General features: G+C 36.6%; 1 protein-coding gene across 1 annotated transcript in view; it reads right to left on the bottom strand.

Moving 5' to 3' along the window:
* LOC133211254 (dynein axonemal heavy chain 5-like) overlaps nt 1-18176 on the bottom strand; it is a 156472-nt gene that overhangs the window by 132545 nt on the left and 5751 nt on the right. Inside the window, exons 6-19 of the mRNA XM_061351450.1 lie at nt 16523-16606; nt 15065-15136; nt 12911-13012; nt 11892-12078; nt 10842-11007; nt 10632-10725; nt 9389-9487; nt 8275-8456; nt 5868-5987; nt 4974-5175; nt 2298-2393; nt 1389-1562; nt 1211-1300; nt 404-559 (exon numbers count right to left, since the gene is read on the bottom strand). Of these exons, the coding sequence (XP_061207434.1) occupies nt 404-559; nt 1211-1300; nt 1389-1562; nt 2298-2393; nt 4974-5175; nt 5868-5987; nt 8275-8456; nt 9389-9487; nt 10632-10725; nt 10842-11007; nt 11892-12078; nt 12911-13012; nt 15065-15136; nt 16523-16606 (1824 nt within the window). The remainder of the gene's footprint in view (nt 1-403; nt 560-1210; nt 1301-1388; nt 1563-2297; nt 2394-4973; nt 5176-5867; nt 5988-8274; nt 8457-9388; nt 9488-10631; nt 10726-10841; nt 11008-11891; nt 12079-12910; nt 13013-15064; nt 15137-16522; nt 16607-18176) is intronic.

Below are 18176 nucleotides of genomic sequence, written 5' to 3'. Positions count from 1 at the left end.
TAATGGTTGCAATATACTCAAGACAGTGACATTGACGACTACAGAGAAGACCATGATCTAATTAAAAATTCTTTCCTTAACTAAAATTTTTGTTAACATCGAAAATAAAAAATGGAACAAGATCTAAAAAGATATAGATAAGTCAATAACAGTTAATGTATTTGCTGGGTACTGCCTCTTTTATGCTCAGAATGAGGCAGGAGCCTTTTGAGGAAGAGACAGGATGAAATCTGTACCGTAAATAAGCACAAAAAGGAAAAAAAAACCCAAACATTTCCAGTAGTTCATTTTCAAGCCTATTAAAATTATTTCAATGCTGTGCTTGTCTAGCCATTATATGATTAAAGCAGCACATGCAATACAAAACATTGCAGCAGTAATAGAAAGAATAAATCATATTTACCTTGGTTTCTGGGTGCCTGGCAAGTAAGGAAGCACGCAGAGCATTTCTAGCCTGGTCAGCAAACCTGCACCAAGCCCTGTGATAAATAAGTTCGAATTCCAGAAGAACTGCAGCCATTTTATTGTAACTCTTAACAACCTTTTTCATTTCCAGTGTCTGTGATTCGAAGGGGGAAGAAAAAGAAAGCAAATACAATTTAATCAATTCATAGCAGAAATGCCTTCCACTAAGATTTTCCTCACTGCCATTAGGAAAACAAAACAAATAGCTTTAAATTATGCTATTTTAGAAATAAGATAAAATGCAGAAATATAAAAACAAATTGAGGAATTAAATTACTAAGAAGTATTTAACTGCTCTAAACAACTCTTTTCCTGATTTTTCCTCCTAGCCTTATCCATGAAACAAAGTTTACATTATGACCCATATGAGGGACTGATATCCCATCTCATGAAGTTTGTCTTAGTGATTGGGGTTAAATATCTCAGTCCTCTCCATTACAGAGCACAGCAGACAGAATGCTCTAAATTTAGGTACGCAGCCAACAGTGCTACTATCAGGATTAATGTGAGTCAAGCCCCAGAATGGACAAAAAGCACCAGCCTAACTCATCAGCTTAATGTCTCAGTGGAAGTAATTATCCTGAGCCACAGAATAATAGTGCTAGCAAACACTAGCACTTATCCTGTTACATGATTTGAATAAAAGTTTCTAGAAAAGTGAGCACAGGAGTATAAAAATAAATCATTTATCTGTTAGTAATATGCTTGAAAGCTTAGTGTAAATTCTCCTCTGCTAATTTACAACCTTCAGAAGCGTGGTTTTCTTTTTAAGGACTGTCATTGGATTGTCAATTTTTCTGTATAACTGCTGAGCCCACATAATCTTCCCTGTTACCTAAAACACAGAAGATACAAGGTTACATTTTCATTAACTTAAAAACATCAAGAAGCAAAGTCCTTTTTCTCATTTATTCCATTCTTACTGGTGGCATATTACGTGGTATAGGTGGATTTTCTTTTTGCTTTTCATAGAGTTTTTGAACAAACTCTAAGTCTTGGCTGTACTGCTGAAGGACAATGATATACTTCTCATTAAGGTCAATATGATTTTCTCCTATTTGCTCAAGCTTCATCAGAAGTCCCAGCATCTGTTCAGTCTAAAAAGGAGAATGGATCATTTATCACAGAAGTCAATAGCTCAGAAAGTCCTTGTTCATAAATTGTTCTCTTCTTCTTTTTTTTTTTTTAATTTAGAATATAAAGTATGTTTGTAAGTTGTTTTCTAAAAGACATAGAATATTGCATCCAGACAACTTAGTGAATTTTGTCCCATATGGAATATACTTACCATAGCATGAACCAAGAAACTGCTACCATTACAGTGTACTGCAGTATTGCAATTTTTTTCTGCCTCTCAAATCATCACTCTTTTTTTCTGCAAACAGTTGTGGTAGAACACCTACACCTTTACTTGTACTTTGTAATATATTGTTATCAGGGCCTGAAACAATGAACAGTACTGACACTAAGGTAACAAATGGCAGAAATTGTTTCCTTATTCCTGCCACTCAAACAGGAATAACTTGGAAATGCAACAGGAAGCATGGGGAACACCAGGGTAAAGAAAGACAATAATCACAGAAAATCAGGCTATAAAATTGGTATGGGAAGATGGAACATAAAACTAGCACCAAGTAATAGTGAACATTACCTTCCAGCACTTCTGCAAGTGACTTTTAGAGCACTTGCAAAAGGCGTGACATCCTCCAACATTATCTCAGGCAGGCACCATCACAGAACACCAACAGTGATGAAGGAGTTCAGCAGGAGCTGTGTGTACTCAACCCTTCTGAACATCAGAACAAGCGGTTTGCATTTGTAACATTACTTACAGTTACAGTCTTTTCAAACCAGGAATCCACAAATTCTTGTATGGACTCGTACAATGATGAAATTTGGTTCTTAAATTCAAGGTAATCTTTTTCAAACTAGAAAAGGGTAAAAGATCAAAAAAAAAATTATTCGTAGTGTTGTTTTCACTTCATACTTCTTTTTTTCCCCTGAAGTTTTCGGTGAATTTGCTTTATCTGCCCAGTACGTGTGTTCAGCACTGAATTAAAGAGATCAGGGACAACACTAGTAACAAAGGCATTTACATTCTAAGCAAAGCAATAAGTGTTCGGTTATCTGGTTAAAGCCCCACCTTCACGAACACAAAGGAGCCCAGAGGAAAAGGGCAGGCAGAGGAAATCTGATAACCCAATAGAGCACTCTCACCAGCTACTCCCAGTACAGCCACATGAGGGCGCTCAGCTCAGGTATGAAACCCATCAAGATAAGCAAACTGGCAGGCTCCCTAGAGCACCTTACAGACTAAGGGAGGTTATTGCCTAGGAGACATGGGACTCATTACAGGTTACCAGGCAAGAGCATGGGACTATATATATTATGAAAGTTAGGTAAGAAATAAAGACAGGAATCAATGTGATTTGTGGGAGCAGCAAGTGTGGAAAAATGGAGGCATATTGGGACAAAAAAGGTGTTGGTCACAAGTGAACAGGTTGCTGGTCAGTATGCTTGTCTGGCTGTGCCTGGCACCTGATCAGCACAGTCTGTCTCGTCTTCTTACTTATCTCTATTTCTAAACATTTGCATGAGTGAAAGGGTTCTCTCTTCTATTAGTGACCCCAACCAGGGTAGGAACCATGGATTAAAGCAACTAGAAACACTGCAGCATGTGCATAACGTGTGGGTGAGTGTCCCACCCACAAAATCAGACTAGACAGCAAATGGGATAGAGGCTTGGGAACAAAGTGTTGAAGCAGCCATAAGTCTAGGCTGGATGTTAAAGAGATCATAGTGATCTTATAAGAGCTGGCTACCAGAGGGACCAGGAGGCCTAAGCCAGCTACCAGAGAGACAGTAGGGTCTGAAGGTCAGCTACTGATAAGGTTATAAACTGGGACCAGCTATAGGAAAGAACTGTTTGCATGTGTGTTTCTGTGTGCCAGCAACCAGGACAGCAAGGGGATCAGATAGAAGATAAACTGGTTGCCTAAGATCAGTTATGGAGGGACCCATGGTACATGTGTGTGTGTGTGTGTGTGTGTGTGTGTGTCTAGGTCTGAGTACCAGCAACTCCCCATGGGAGGGGGGCTGGAACTAGACGATTTTAAGGTCCTTTCCAACCCTAACTGTTCTATGATTCTAACTCAAGCAGGACTGTAGGCTTTGTGGGCAAGGGGTGTCTTAAGTTTAGAAACTGAGGAGACCTGGATATCCAGGGCCAGCTTTTGGACAGACTGTGTAAGACCAGCTACTGAAGGGATTCATGTATATGTATTTTCCACTATCAGGCCTTCTTCCTGCTCAGCCAGATAGGTACAAGATGAGGCCATTAATATTGTTTATAATTGCATTTTCAGTTTGTGTTGAGTTGTATGGCCAGACCTGTGTACTGTGTGTATGCATGCACACTTGCCTATTGGGAAGTACATGCCCAGCCTCCCAAAGTGAGTGGATCTGGGGACATGGAACTGAAACAACCTCACCTCTATCGGGCTACCAAATTTGGCAGCTCCTACTAGAAGTAATTTTGGTATTTATCTGTAATATTTTTTCTTAAAAGTCCAAAACACTGAGGACCTACAAAAAGAGTTCAGTACAAACTTCCTCTCAAAGAAAGCACTCTATAAGCTTGGGAAGATATTGCATAATACACAGTGCTCTGATGATTAGGTGCAGAAAAGCCATGCCATTTTTAAATACCTCCAAATTCCAGTTAACAGTAAATGCTCCCTTTCAGAAAAGAGCCACACAGCAAGTATTAAGGAAACATAAGCCATCTATCTGCCTGTTAGAAGAAAGCCAAGGGTACCCTAGACTTAAATGTCTAAAGTAAAATTCCTGACAGTTGCAAGCTACAGTGTAGGAAAGCAGGAGAGTAAGTCAACATTTCTACAACTTCTATTGCAAGGCTATTAATCCTGCAAAGCAAGCAGGCTATACCTCAAAAAAAAAAAGCAGCTCGATTACAGCAATTACAGCATGTACAGGATGCATTAAAATATGAGTCTGAAGTATTTGAGGTTACTTTAGTTTTTACCAGTCTGCTTAGCACTAGGGGTGATATCATTTACTTTTTACTCTAAAACATTCATCTAAGTACCTTTACCACCTTTACTATAATACTGCCTTTACTAGTCCACTATTTTCAGTTACACTGAGTAATTCTTGCAGTTAGATAAACTATTTAATGCATTGACCTGCTGAAGTAACTTCTGGTCTGCAGTTCAAACGTATGCATCTCAAAACAAACAAGTTTAGGAAAAGTTTTCTGTAGCACTACCTATCACACAAAACCCAGTTTATTAAAATTTAACAAAAACATTTGAAATAAAAGCCAAATTTACCCAAACACTTTCAAATTGCATTAAAATATATGAAATTACTATTATTACAACAAAATACCATATGACTTGTTATAAAATTTAATCTTCTTTGCATAACTCCAATGGAAAGCACAGAATTAAGGGAGTGTTTGCTAGAAAAATGCTGAATGTATGTACCTCTTTTTTCCTGTGATCCAGAACATCGTACTGTTTGGATTTGGTGTTTGCAGCAATACTGTGGTAATGAGTGGTGATCTCTTCCATACCTTCTATTTTTACATGCTGGAGCTTTAAAAGGCTTTCCATAATATTGCTCATATCTGAAATCTTCTCCAAACGCTTACAGAATGTATCAAATTTTCCAAATATGTAGTTTTCACTAACATAAAAAAGGCAGCAGAGGGATCATTAGGCAAATCTGCTTGCAATAAATCTTTATATTTAACCCCTATATATTCTGCCAGAACTACTACGAGGTTTCACATGAAAAAATCTATGCTGTATTAATCACAAATTAACTAAACTCCTATTTTAGGTAATGTGCATAAACCAGAAAATGCTTAATCCTTACATATGTCAATTAAAAGCCTTTACCACATTTCACAGGAGTTACTTTTTTAAGGAAGGCATTTATAAATGTGAGTGTACAATGCTAAGAAATGCCCCATGCTTTAAGTGCAGGTAAAACTCCCCTTGGCATTTTGATAGAGAGCCCAGCCCAAAGCTGACAAAATTCCCCTGGAGACTTTTTAGTCACATTCATGACTCAAATTTCTTGGGATTTCAGACCATACATAAGCATATATATTAAATTAACATATGCTTAAAGGCATATAAAGTCCCCTGAAGTCCCCTTGGACATCTGCTAAATCAACAAGTGACTGGCAAAAACCTGTCACTGGTTTATTCCTGAGAAAAAAAAACAAAACAAAACAAAACAAAAACCTTTGCAAGGTCATGTTCTGATTATAATAACTAGTATATTTTAATCGAGTATTTAGCTTTTTTTGCTAACCAGTAGGTATAATGACATTTCATTTATATGATTCAGTATTAAAGTGACTTACTTACCTGAAATCAAATTGCCTTTCTCTTGGATTTTCCTTCAGCTCCTCCCTAATTCTCCGAAAGGATGTTTGGTACTGTTCTTTGAGGGAAATGCATTGTTGTATCCTCTTTAACAATTCTTGCCTGAGGAAGAAAATACAGAAGACAGAAAATCAGCCTAAGAAGGTCTTCAAAAGAGTATAAATAAAAATAAAACATTTCAGTCAGATATGCAACTTTGCAAAATAACACCACAAAATTATATATTACTTGATAAACATTCAAAATATAAGCTTTATATTTAAAAGCTTTTTTTGTTTAAATTTGTTACCTAGATTGGATATTATTCATTTAGGGTTTACTTTCATCAAACCAAAACATTCACAGCATAGTCCAGAAGGGACTTACACCAGGTAAACCCAGACTACTGACTGCCTGAGGTTTAGCCGTTTCTCATCTTCTGTAAACTGGGTATTTCTGATGGGTTTTCATTCATTTGTTTCTTTTTTTTTTTCTAATCAGACAAGACTGGAGAAGCATTTTTCCAGATTACAGTAAGCATGAGGAAAGTCTTGTTTCTTTAATCAGGTACACCAGGAAAACAGTGGTTCCTAAGGCCACGGATCTTATACACAGTTGTTCCTTAACCCTAAGGTACTACTATAGATGAGGTACATAGATGAGGCATAGAAATTAGCCTTAAACCATTTACACAGGCTACTGCTCCACTTTGGCTTTGTCTTTCATCTTCAAAAAGATCATTGGGAATTAAAATGATAGTCAAACTTTATAGCTTGAAACAACTAACTGGAACAGAAAGAAACTTTTGCAGGAACTGCAGCAGCATATAAGTAAATGATAAGAATGTTTCAAAAATAAAGTCAGCTAAAATAAACAAATTAAAAAATCTATTCTATTTTTATTTACATTCACTGTTTATAATAAACACAGCCAGTATTTAACAGATTACAGGTTATTTCTGAAAACTTCCCTTTGCCTACACCAAAACACAGGAGGAATCCAAATTATTTGTCAAATTTACTTTTATGTTTCCTAGCCTATTAACTCAGTGTCACCTTTGACTTGGGTGGAACTTAAGCACAGACATCCTGATTGTGCCCTGATGAAGCTTATAATACCTTTTCCTTCTCACCTCAGTAACTATACTCTTGATCCAATTATACTCTTTCAAGAGACTATTCCAATCATTACTTTTCTAGTAGGTATCTTTAGATGTTATGCTTATCTTAAGCCCTCTCTGTGGTTCCCCCTTTTCTTTTGCAAGACTTGCTCTTATAGTATGTGTTCTTCCTAGGCTATCTCCAGTCAACTTCTAATTCTTCAGACACATTTGTTCTGCCAGTGACATCAATGTTTACCACCCACTTGTTACATTTCATACAAACACTTCTGTGCTTCCACTTATGCTGTAGATAGTGCTTGGAAGCAGCTCCTTGCAAGTAGCCATACAGCAGCTAACTCATCCCTTCCTGAAATGCTTCCTTTAGTTCTCCTGGTAGTGATGCCTATTAAACATCCAAGGGCATCACAGGGTTTGCTGAAAACGCTGTCATTCCAGCTGACCAACACTGCCTAATTGCTGTTTTTTCTTCATCCCTCTTTCCTCCACCCATCTCACTATTCACTTCTTACATTTCAGATTGCAAGCTCTTATGATTTAGACTGCAAGCTTTTTAGAGCTGAGGCAAACTTTTTGTTCATTTTATGTATATGGCCTAACATTTGCTGAAAACCAGGGGGTCTTGCAATACAGACAGTTGTAACAAGAATAGAAAATAAGAACAAAACTATTCTTAGGCATTTCTAGCTAGCAAACTTACAGTAAAAGTAGGGTGTTTTTTTAATGTAAGGCACCTCATTGGCACCATTTTCACCACTCCTGTGTTTGCTCATACAACATTCTTCACAGAATACTCAAAAAATACTAGTCTGAGTCCCATCCTATCACCCACATACCTTGCTCCAAACAGAATCACAATTGAAATGCGATTCTGGTCCTGGTATATATTGTTGCCTTCCTCAAATTGACTTTCCTGTCCACTAAAAGCAAACTGTAAGTCTTAGACAGAATTTTGCCAGCCTGTTCTTGGAGCTTCTTTATGAAGAGCCTTAGCTCCCAGTCCTAATTGCTCAAGTGTGTTTTGATCAAAAGAAAGCCACGGGGACAAAATATTCAGTGTCATATACTAATACACATTTTGTGCTTTTCAGTAAGTTTTTCCACAAAATATGGTCAATTTGTTTTTGTAGAGTACTTAATTCTACAAAAAATGAGTACTCAGTGCTTGAAATCAGTGCCTGGTAGGAGGACAAGGGGCTACTTAAACCAACTTTTAATAATCTTTATGACGATCTGTAATTTTACTTCTATTGTTAACAAAAGAAGATGAAATTATTAAAATTCCATTACTTGTCCAGATCCCAGATTTTTGAAACACCTTCACATAGATATGTCTTGCATGTATTAATCATTTGATTAGTGATTTTAAGAAGAAGAGATGTCATGCACTCTGATGTATTATAGTATAGTGATGTACAGTAGATCATACAGACAGTATTCATTAAACTGGGTATGTATTCCATCATTGTTACCTACAATTGGAAGAAAATAGGAAAGTCAGCAATTCAAGTTTCCTAAAAATTAATACAACAGAAAATATGACAGCTCTGGAAATATGTTTGCCAGTGGATAAACATCTTTTTGATTGTAACACATTGTTTTTGCATATATGTCATTATGAACTGAACCATCCAATTCATTTGTAGGAGCCTAACACACTATGACCAAGATTAAAAAATAGAGAATGGGTAATGAGTAAATGAACAGGTCTTCTTCCAGACTGAGACTTTCCAGAGGAAAAAATGAGGCTCTACTCATTTTGGCAATGGCCTCGAGTATATGAAGGTGCTGTAGTCTGCTCTGCAAAGAAATACGCTACCTGAGGAAAAGAAGTCATACACTGCTACAAAAAAAAATGTTGGCAGGCTGTAGGAAGATCAAGAAGAGGAAAGTTGGCCTTTGTTCATTTTGCCTAGATCTATACAGAATAGAAATGCAGAAGAGAGAGGCAAGGCAACAATTACCTTTCTTTTACTGAGGATACTAAACTACAGAGTTTTCTGTCCCACAGAAATGCGTGCAAGCCAGATATACTGAGAACCCAGAACAAAAGACAATGAATGCTCCAGAAAAGGATAAACAAAGTATGGTATCTTAAAGTCAAGCCCAATATGGCAGAACTGTGAATAATTGCAGAATAAAAATGGTGTAAAATAGCACATTGGATTCAGACCTCAAGCTTTGAAACTAATACTTAGAAAAATTGTAAGCAGCTGGATTATGTGTGAATCTTCTGCATAAAATCTGTAAGTACAATCCACTAATGCCAAAGGAGTTAAGCTGTCTGCTAATCATTAAGCATAACAGTTAAAATACTGAAAGGAGAAATATCTATTCTTTCAGCAGCAAAAGCCTTTACTTTATTTTCTGAATATCACACAAGTGCCTTTAGAGAACTACTTACAGGGGAAGCTTTGGCAAGTGGACCAAAAAATTTATCCAATGTATATAAATATCTCACGTTGTCTTTAGCTTCATTGGCAGCAATTGTTACACTGCCATCCTGAAGGAAGAAAAAAATAAAGAGAATTAATACTGCTAAAATTTACTGAACAGGTTCTTGCTCTTTTGCAGTGCATGACTATGATTCCATCTTGCAAATATTTTCTCACATAAGTGCTCCCAAATAACATATTTCTTCTTTACATAAGAAACAACCACTTTTGCATGCAAAAACTGGTAAGATCTACCAGGGAACCAGCAACATTTTGTGTAATTCCTTAGTTAGATCCCCAAAGCTCTTCCTTCCTGATGGAAGTACAATAGTATGGTTTTAATAATCTGACTTACATTTTAGAATGGTTTTAGCATGGTATTAATTCTACAGAACTTAGACAAGAACCCTAAAATGTACAAGGGTGTTTCCCATCCTTGTTTTAATAAACATTTGTTAGGGAAAATGAGTTCACAACTAATGAGTGTATATCCTTCTGTTCATGACAGCTATCCAGTACTTAGGAGGCAATGCTGTAGGAAGAAAGAAATTTAGTTCATCATCCTTGGTTTGGCATCCAGAGTACTGACACTCTCATCTAAATTCCATTTATCATAAAAGTCTGCAAATATGTTAAGCTCAAAACCAAAACTCAGTAAGGTGACACTGTTCTCCTGGTCTACTATCAAAACAGATTACCTTTTTTTAAATGCTGGAAGATCTACATTCTATATTTAAGGGGGTCTTACTAGGTGTACGTGGCCTACAGCTTATTTTCTGGCTTGTCTAAAATTTTGACTGATAAGTTTACATTACAAATATCCACTTATCTGAAGTAGCAGTTATGCTACAAAAAGCCAGCTGTCAATAATTCTAAAAGCGGGATGATGAACCTTCAAGTGTTTCTAGAATTGGCCTGCACAGTTTACAGCATGAGGGAGACAGAAAATTGTCGCACTGCTCCACTGCTTTACTTTTGCACAACCATTCCGCCATGATGATAATGAAAGGTGCATTACAGAAGCATTGACTTCAAGTTATCTATTTAACTTCAGAATCATTGGTATTGTATGGTTTAACAAATGGATAATAAACTACAGTTCAAAACCAGCGTAAACATTCAAAACTATGTTTAGCATTGTTTTCAGTCCTGTGTGTATTACAAATACAATACTGTATTCATTTAGAACTTTTGATAAAACATAGCAATTACCAGCTCTTTCCACTGCTTTAATGTCTTTGATCTTGCTGCCTGAAGAATACTTATAATTTTCTTTACTCTTGAACTCCTGATCTCATCTAAAAGGCTTTGAAGAAAGAAACACATTTAATTCTCTCTTTAGAATAAAAGTTTACTTTAAAAAAAAAAGTGCCTTTTGGTTTTTTTTTTTTAACACTGTGAGAGATAACGCAGGGATTTAACCTGTTGAATGATGACATTCTTGTCTTCCAGTATTCCAGCTCTGCAGATGGACCAATGTCATCAGCTTCTCTTCTCATTTGTTCACTCTCCACTATAACTTGTTTGAGCTGTTTGATCCAAATCATGACCAGTTCTTCAAGTTTCTCAGTGATCTCTGTGTTACTGCCTTCAAAATCATAGAATGGGACAGTCTCATAAGCACCACTATGTGTGTGTTTTTCTGCTTGTATTTAGTAAGTAAAGGTTATTCCATGTTTTTCTCTTTCTGCCACTGCAGCCTATTCCTTATTAAAGAATGGACACCATTATTAATAGTCACAAGTAACCCCACTATAATGTATAAGTCAGCAAATCCTTTAGATTGCCCTAGCAGATGAAAGAGTCAAGTTCACTTGGTACATTATATTTAGGAGTCACGGAGATTGCACTACTAAATGGATCTAAAGAACTTGTCCAGCTATATAACATTATTGCCTTAAAAGTCATTAGTAGTTCTGCGGAAGCTGTCTTGTCTTGGCTTATGGAGGGTTGAGAGGGATTGCTGAAGTATGGCATTAATCACTCTGAAAATCCGTGTGGTGATAAGAAGTGGTGGAAAACTTGTTCAAAGACACATGACTACTTTTTTCTCACATATACATACATGTATACATGTAATTTTTAATAAGTACATCTTTTTTGACTCACAGCCCTCAGAGACAGACTTAATATTGGACAGGGTTTTCTTAGTATCAAAGAAAGTGAAGAGTATGCACACTAGTAGATGTTTCACTCAGCAACTACTTGGCCCGCACACTTGGAGGAACAGAGGCCACTGCATAGATGATATGCCAAGGAACCACCTAATCCTTTAAGATTTATGAATTAAAGGATAGGAGAATGATTAATGATTTTATGATTACACAGTCAGAAACTTGGCAAGAGTAAGCAGAAAAATGCATACAGTTCAGGGAAGATAAATTAATTCTTCAAACTAAATTTTAACTAACGATATAACATTCATTTAATAAGCAGCATCACTGTGCTCCCTTTGCCATAGGAATTACTCACCTGCAGTTATGTAGTCAGATGGGTTCTGTAAGTTGCTGACATAAACATCAATATCCACTTTTGTGAGCTGAATTTTATCTTCTATATTCTGTCTTGATGATGACAAAATACCCACAAATTTATCCACTGAGTACAGAAAGTCTTGTATCTGGCTGTTCTTCAAACCTTCTTTCACAGCTCCCCAGTTCTGATTATTTTATGATTTAGGAAAAAAAGAATCATAAAAGCGTGCCAGTATATAAAGATTTATCTGTATGCCCTTTAAAACACATTCATCTATACTATAACATAAATAAAGTGTGCACTGATTTAATTATTCTGCTACACAAGAAGAAACAAACAAGCGAGAAGCTCTCAAGAAATAAAAATGTCTCCCTGCTCTCACTGTTTTCACACTGAATTGATGTCTTTTTTTTTTTTTCAGTCTGATTTGGCTCTCTCTGAACAGAGAAGAGTATCTAATCTCCCTTCCTGCTCCTGAGGTAGAGAAAATTGTAGCATATGGTAACAGCATACAACAACATCATTCCTGACAGACACTGAGCTTCATTATATATCCTGCCTCTAATGTGTACTTCTGGAGGCAACAGAACCAACTGAGATGCTTTGTGAGCACCACAGAACAAGGACATCTCAAAGAAGCGGGATACTTTGGTTGCAATAGAGTGCTTGCTGCCCACACTCCAGAATAAAATCAAATATCAATGCCTTGTCCTGACAGAAGGATTTGACTCTTCTTTCATTGTCAGCTTAATCTAGTTTTAATAAAGTCATCGCAATTTTACTTTATTATGGCTGCTATGCTATGTTCTCCTTTGTCATGAGCATTATAGATGCTTGAAAATAAACCATAACTATATGAAATCCAAACATACAAATTGAATGAGTCCCATAAATATCCTATATTAGACTTTTGTCTTTTTGTATCCTCTCTTATGTTCAATTGATGCACAAATAGAATAGAAGCAGCCGCTTGCCTTAATTCCGCATGTTCTTGAGAAGACTAGCTATTTGATTACCTGTTGTGATTTAAGTGCTGGTATCATGATTTGGGACAAGAAAAAATCCAGGCCCTGAAGGATATTTCCATTAGTACAATCAAATATGCCAAAATTCACCTCCTTTGGGAAAAAAACAAAAATTAGCAGAGTGCATGTGAACTTCTCCAACATTATACTATTTGAATGAAATTCAGACATGGAAGACATTATATATTTAGTCCATAACTACATAGGTTACATGAAATTCAGCTACTGAATTTGGATTGGACATAAATTAAAATTCAATTGGAAATTCCCAGACTTGCCTTTATGTTTGAGTCACTGGAAGAGTCTGTCCCATATTGTAGCAACACTCCAGAGAACAATTAAAATTAACCATTTAACATCAATGCATTCATTAATCTTAAGACAATAATATGTCTGTATTTCCTTTTTAGAGAAAGAGCTTCCATCTACAATAAATGCCTCAAAAAAGGACAACAAATATATCGGGCAAGAAATGGCTCTCTTAGTTGCAGTTTTCTCCAGTTCATTGTTAATGAACTTAAGCTTAGGAAGCACTTCTTCACTGACACTTGGTCAAACACAGGAAAAGGCTTCCTAAAGACATGGTCAATGCTCAAAGCCTGCCAGTGTTTAAGAAGCATTTGGACAATGTTCAACACGCTTGAACTTGGTCAGTCCTGAAGTGGTCAGGCATTTGGACCAGATGATCATTGCAGGTCTCTTCCAACTGAAATAGTCAATGAACATGAGCCAACAGTGTGCATTCGCAGCTCAAAAAACCAGCCATATCCTGGGCTGCATCACCAGCAGCATGACCAGCAGGTGGAAGGAGGTGATCCTGCCCTCTACTCTGCTCTCGTGAGACCTCACTTGGAATACTGTGTGCAGTTCTGGTGTCCTCAACATAAAAAGGAGATGGAGCTGGTGGAACAAGTCTAGAGGAGGGCCACAAGGATGATCGGGGGCTGGAGCACCTCCCATATGAAGATCGGCTGAGAAAGCTGGGGCTGTTCAGCCTGGAGAAGAGAAGGCTGCATGGAGACCTCAGAGCAGCCTTCCAGCATCTGAAGGGGGCCTACAAGGATGCTGGAGAGGGACTCTTCTTCAGGGACTGTAGTGATAGCGCAAGGATAATGGTCTTCAAGCCTTATCAGTGTGAAGACTGGCTGACTGAAAATTAGGGCTTGTTTTACCTTCAGTAGCTTCTAAAAATACTGCCTCACATACAAAATAAAGTTTGATGACAGCTACATGACAGCCCCTGCGAAAAGAAGGCAATTACCAGAGAACCACAAAGAGAAGCCAGCGAGGCAACTAACTGAAGTGTTTGGACAACCATTCTGACAAGTGTCCAACTGAAGCAGCACAGCAGGACAGACAGGGCACGAGAACTGGAAGGGTGCTAGACATGACTTTCGCACCCCTGGATGACGTATTTGTAAAAATATTGTTATAAAGCAAGTGGCTGAGAATAACTGAAGAATTAATTTTCATGATTGCAGCTGGAGAACAAATTTACTACAGCGCTGGCCTGCTCAAATGGAACACAGCAACCTATTAGTGACTAATAAGGAGAAAAATCTGTACAGCATAAAAATGAAGGCATCAATATTTTTGAGCATATTATTTCAGGCTTATTCCTTTTTTTTAATGTTAACATCTATTCTTAGTTGTTAGTATCTGGATGATCTTCTATTGCAAGTATTTCTCAAGAACATGAGTATCTCTGAAAGTCAGTAAAGGCTGTTACAGGTACTTTATCTATACACAGCTAAAGCTACTAGGGGGAGGAAAACCTTGCTTCAGTTAATTTAGACTATGATCTTTATTTCAAAAGATACAGTTATTTAAATGCAGCATTTCCATTATTTAAAAGAAAACGTCCCGGTTTCAGTCTTTATTCCCTATTCCCGTTAAGATATATGTTTTAATGACTGATTAATAATTAATTTTTATTAATTAAAATCTTGGTTTTAGTAATAATACTGCAGTTGCTAATGTCCAAAACATTAGGCCATTACTTTATCCTAAACACTTATTCAGATGAAAAGAACTTCTGTTAAACAGAACTAGGCATTTTCATGAAAGCATTCTGACCCCAGCTGCGTGAATAAAGGTCTAAGAAAATACTAAGTAGATGCAATAACTGCATGATCTTGGTCTTACTTGGGAAACATTTGACACAGTTACAACTTTTTCTGATATCCTTAGGAAAAAAGCACAAGTTCCTGTGAAGCTCTGTAAAAAGGACAAAATGCATATGGTTAGAAAGAATACATGTATACAGTAAAAATAATTAACTTAAAAATGTGCTGAAAATAAAATTGTAAACAATATATTACTTAAAAAGGTAGTGAATTATTTGTAGGATATTTGAAAATATGTCTCTCCTAAATCAAATCCTTTTTCTCCATCTGACATAAGAAAGTCAAAAAGCTCTTTTGGGCAAACTAGTTCAGTACTGCATCTCTACCAGAAAATGAGGTTCAGGGATAGCTCATAAGCTAGGCTGTTTCCTGGGCTCCATTCCTCTTGTATTTCCTGAGTACCTGCGATCATTGTATGACAGCTGGTAGATGACATATTCCTGTCTAGTAATTTTAGTATTCATTTATGGACCTATCCATGAGATTGACTAATCCCTTTCAGAATCTGCCAACATCTATTCATTAAAAGACCCTAAAGATATCCTCAGCTTTCAAACATTGAAATGATTTTTCATAGATACTTAGACCGGCATCGATCATCTTAGAATGACATTTAATTTTTTTAAAAGGGAACTTAAAAGATTACTAAAAATGCCTGATCCAAATACTTTCTAACATGTATTTTCATCTTTTTGATGGATTGACATAATGTCAAAGTTTCAAATAGGTACTGCAACAATACTTATTTTTAATCTATTAAATCTAATAATAATTCAACTATAATAAATACGAAAAGCCATTCCAATTGGTGCAATTGGCAGAGGAATTAATCTCACTTCTCCTCTGAAAGAAAGAAGGAATTCTTCATCTATGTCTTTTCTTACATAACAATGTTAATATAGGCTCACTGGGGGGAGGGGGGGAATCACCATGTTGTATTTCAAAGAAAATTGCATATGTACACCTGATTCCCCCCAGAAAAGATGGAAAGAAAGAAATTAATCAGAAATCTTACTGACTACTCTGAATACATGCTGAATAATGCTTAGATGTTACAGTCAGGAGGTCATTGTAAGAATTTGAATGCAATAAAGCAATTATTAAAGGCATTTTTGGAGTAATGTGCAGTATAATAATATGAAAGGAAATAATACAAAACCACTGAGAACTGCACTTTTAAGCTAGAAGTGCACAAGCACTGGAAAAACACTTAACCTGCAGTCATTAACAAAAATGTTAGGATCTGCAAATTTCTGACAAGGGTTTATTTGATCTGCACTACTCTCAAATGGTCAAATCCACTAATCATTATTTCTTTATAGATGAATTACAGCCTCTGCTCCCATTATAAGAACATGGACCAAGTACTTAAATATCTATCCAAGAATTACAAAAAGCTGTTTAACACTGAACAACTGTTAGGTTTTTTCAATATTTTATTTTTCAAATGTCATCTAATGGATTTTTTCAACCATACCTCAGTAGAACCCATGGTAATAAATAACTTCTTCTGAAGCAAACTGTTTGTTGACCCATCCGACCTCAATGATGCATTCAACTTCTGCTAGTAATTAAATTATAAACAAAAGGTTAATAAAACTATTATCATACAAATACCTCATCATATTTGAGTATGTGAATTATAACTAAGCTTATTCTGAGTCAGTAAGGTTGCCTTTATCTGGAGAATAAGCTCTGCATGACTCTCACAGTCCCTGGTTAACAGCTTCATAGCCCTATTCTTTGAGAAAAAAATAAAGAAGAAGAGGGCAAAAAATTCTCAGAAAATAAAATGAAATTAAATCTGAAGTGTTTTCCAGAGCAGCTTTCTCTTTTGTAGCCACTGGTCCTCTCTACTGAGATGTATCTTCGAACTCTTCTCTTTGAAGCAACAATAAAGACTTCCATCTAATTTTCTGTCACACACTTCGGAAAATAATCTGTTGAAACCTGGAAGAATGTAACAGAAAATAATGTGGAAGAAGCCTCAGGTGTATTTCTCTTTCAACATGAAGAAAGGCCTCTTCATAAAAAGTTGTGTTCGGCTCCTGCTAGACTAAATATGTGATGTATGATACACCGGTGGCTCCCCATTTCCACCCCAAACCAGCATCTTCTAACCCCTGGGCACAGCCTCAAGTGAAAAACACACCCAAGCTGGAGAAAGAGAGAGATGAGGAGCACTGAAGAAAGGATTTTTGATAACTCTTGGTAAGAACATGTTTACTAGGTCAGGACAACAGTCTGCCCTAGCCAGTATTTTGTCTCCAAGAGTGACCAAAAATGAGGAAGAACATGGCAAGCATGTATGATACTGCCCTTGAGTAATCTCCAATTCTCCAATATGTTTGCAATCAAACTGTTGACAAAATAGTCAATTTAATGAAATCTCTTGGCTCATCAGGATGGGGTGAAAGGTGCTAGAGATGGCATTCATACTTTACATCAGACACATTTTTTTATGCTATGCTGCTTTTGCAACAAAATTTTCAAAAATTGATATTTTAATGGTTAAAAAGACCAAAATAAAACAAAATTAGACGCAGAAATGAAACGTTCAACTTAACCCAAATTGGGCATTTATTTCTGGTTTTTCAGTTAAGGAAAATAATTTTAAGATTTTTAGTTTCATCTTAATTTAAGTCAGAGGTCAATGAATTCATATCAGAAATGTACACGCACAGTCCCAACGAGAAAAACTAATTAAACTGTTTTGAGAGATAAGTTGATTCTGTGCTTTGCAAAGTCTTCAAGCACTTCCAGTACCACCCAAAGTTCTTTTAACTTACCTAGGTTATAATGAATCTGTAATTCATTTTTACACTTAACTGAGGATTAAGCATTATCAATTGGTTTTCCTCCCCAGCAAGCCTCACCACACAGTGAGTTAGCTCACTCTCATGTCTCCTCAACGACATCACCTGAAAGGACTGAGGAAGGACTTCTGCAGTTCAGGAAGCTCACACAGTCACATTAGGCAATTTCAAGGTCATTTAGCACCTTCTGATATCACACACTCAGTGGAAGCTGAACAATGATTGTGCTTTTTATGAACAGGCTTCTCCTCAGAATTGAAAGGGAGAGAAATATATCTTGGGAAACACAAGCTTTCCAAGTTTAAGATGATATTC

This window comes from Neopsephotus bourkii, unplaced genomic scaffold, assembly GCF_033783945.1.
Source record: "Neopsephotus bourkii isolate Nb327-2 ecotype Australia unplaced genomic scaffold, CSIRO-AGI_Nbou_v1 NB_591, whole genome shotgun sequence".
Lineage (NCBI taxonomy): Eukaryota > Metazoa > Chordata > Aves > Psittaciformes > Psittacidae > Neopsephotus > Neopsephotus bourkii.
This window is presented reverse-complemented; position numbering and strand designations above follow the sequence as displayed.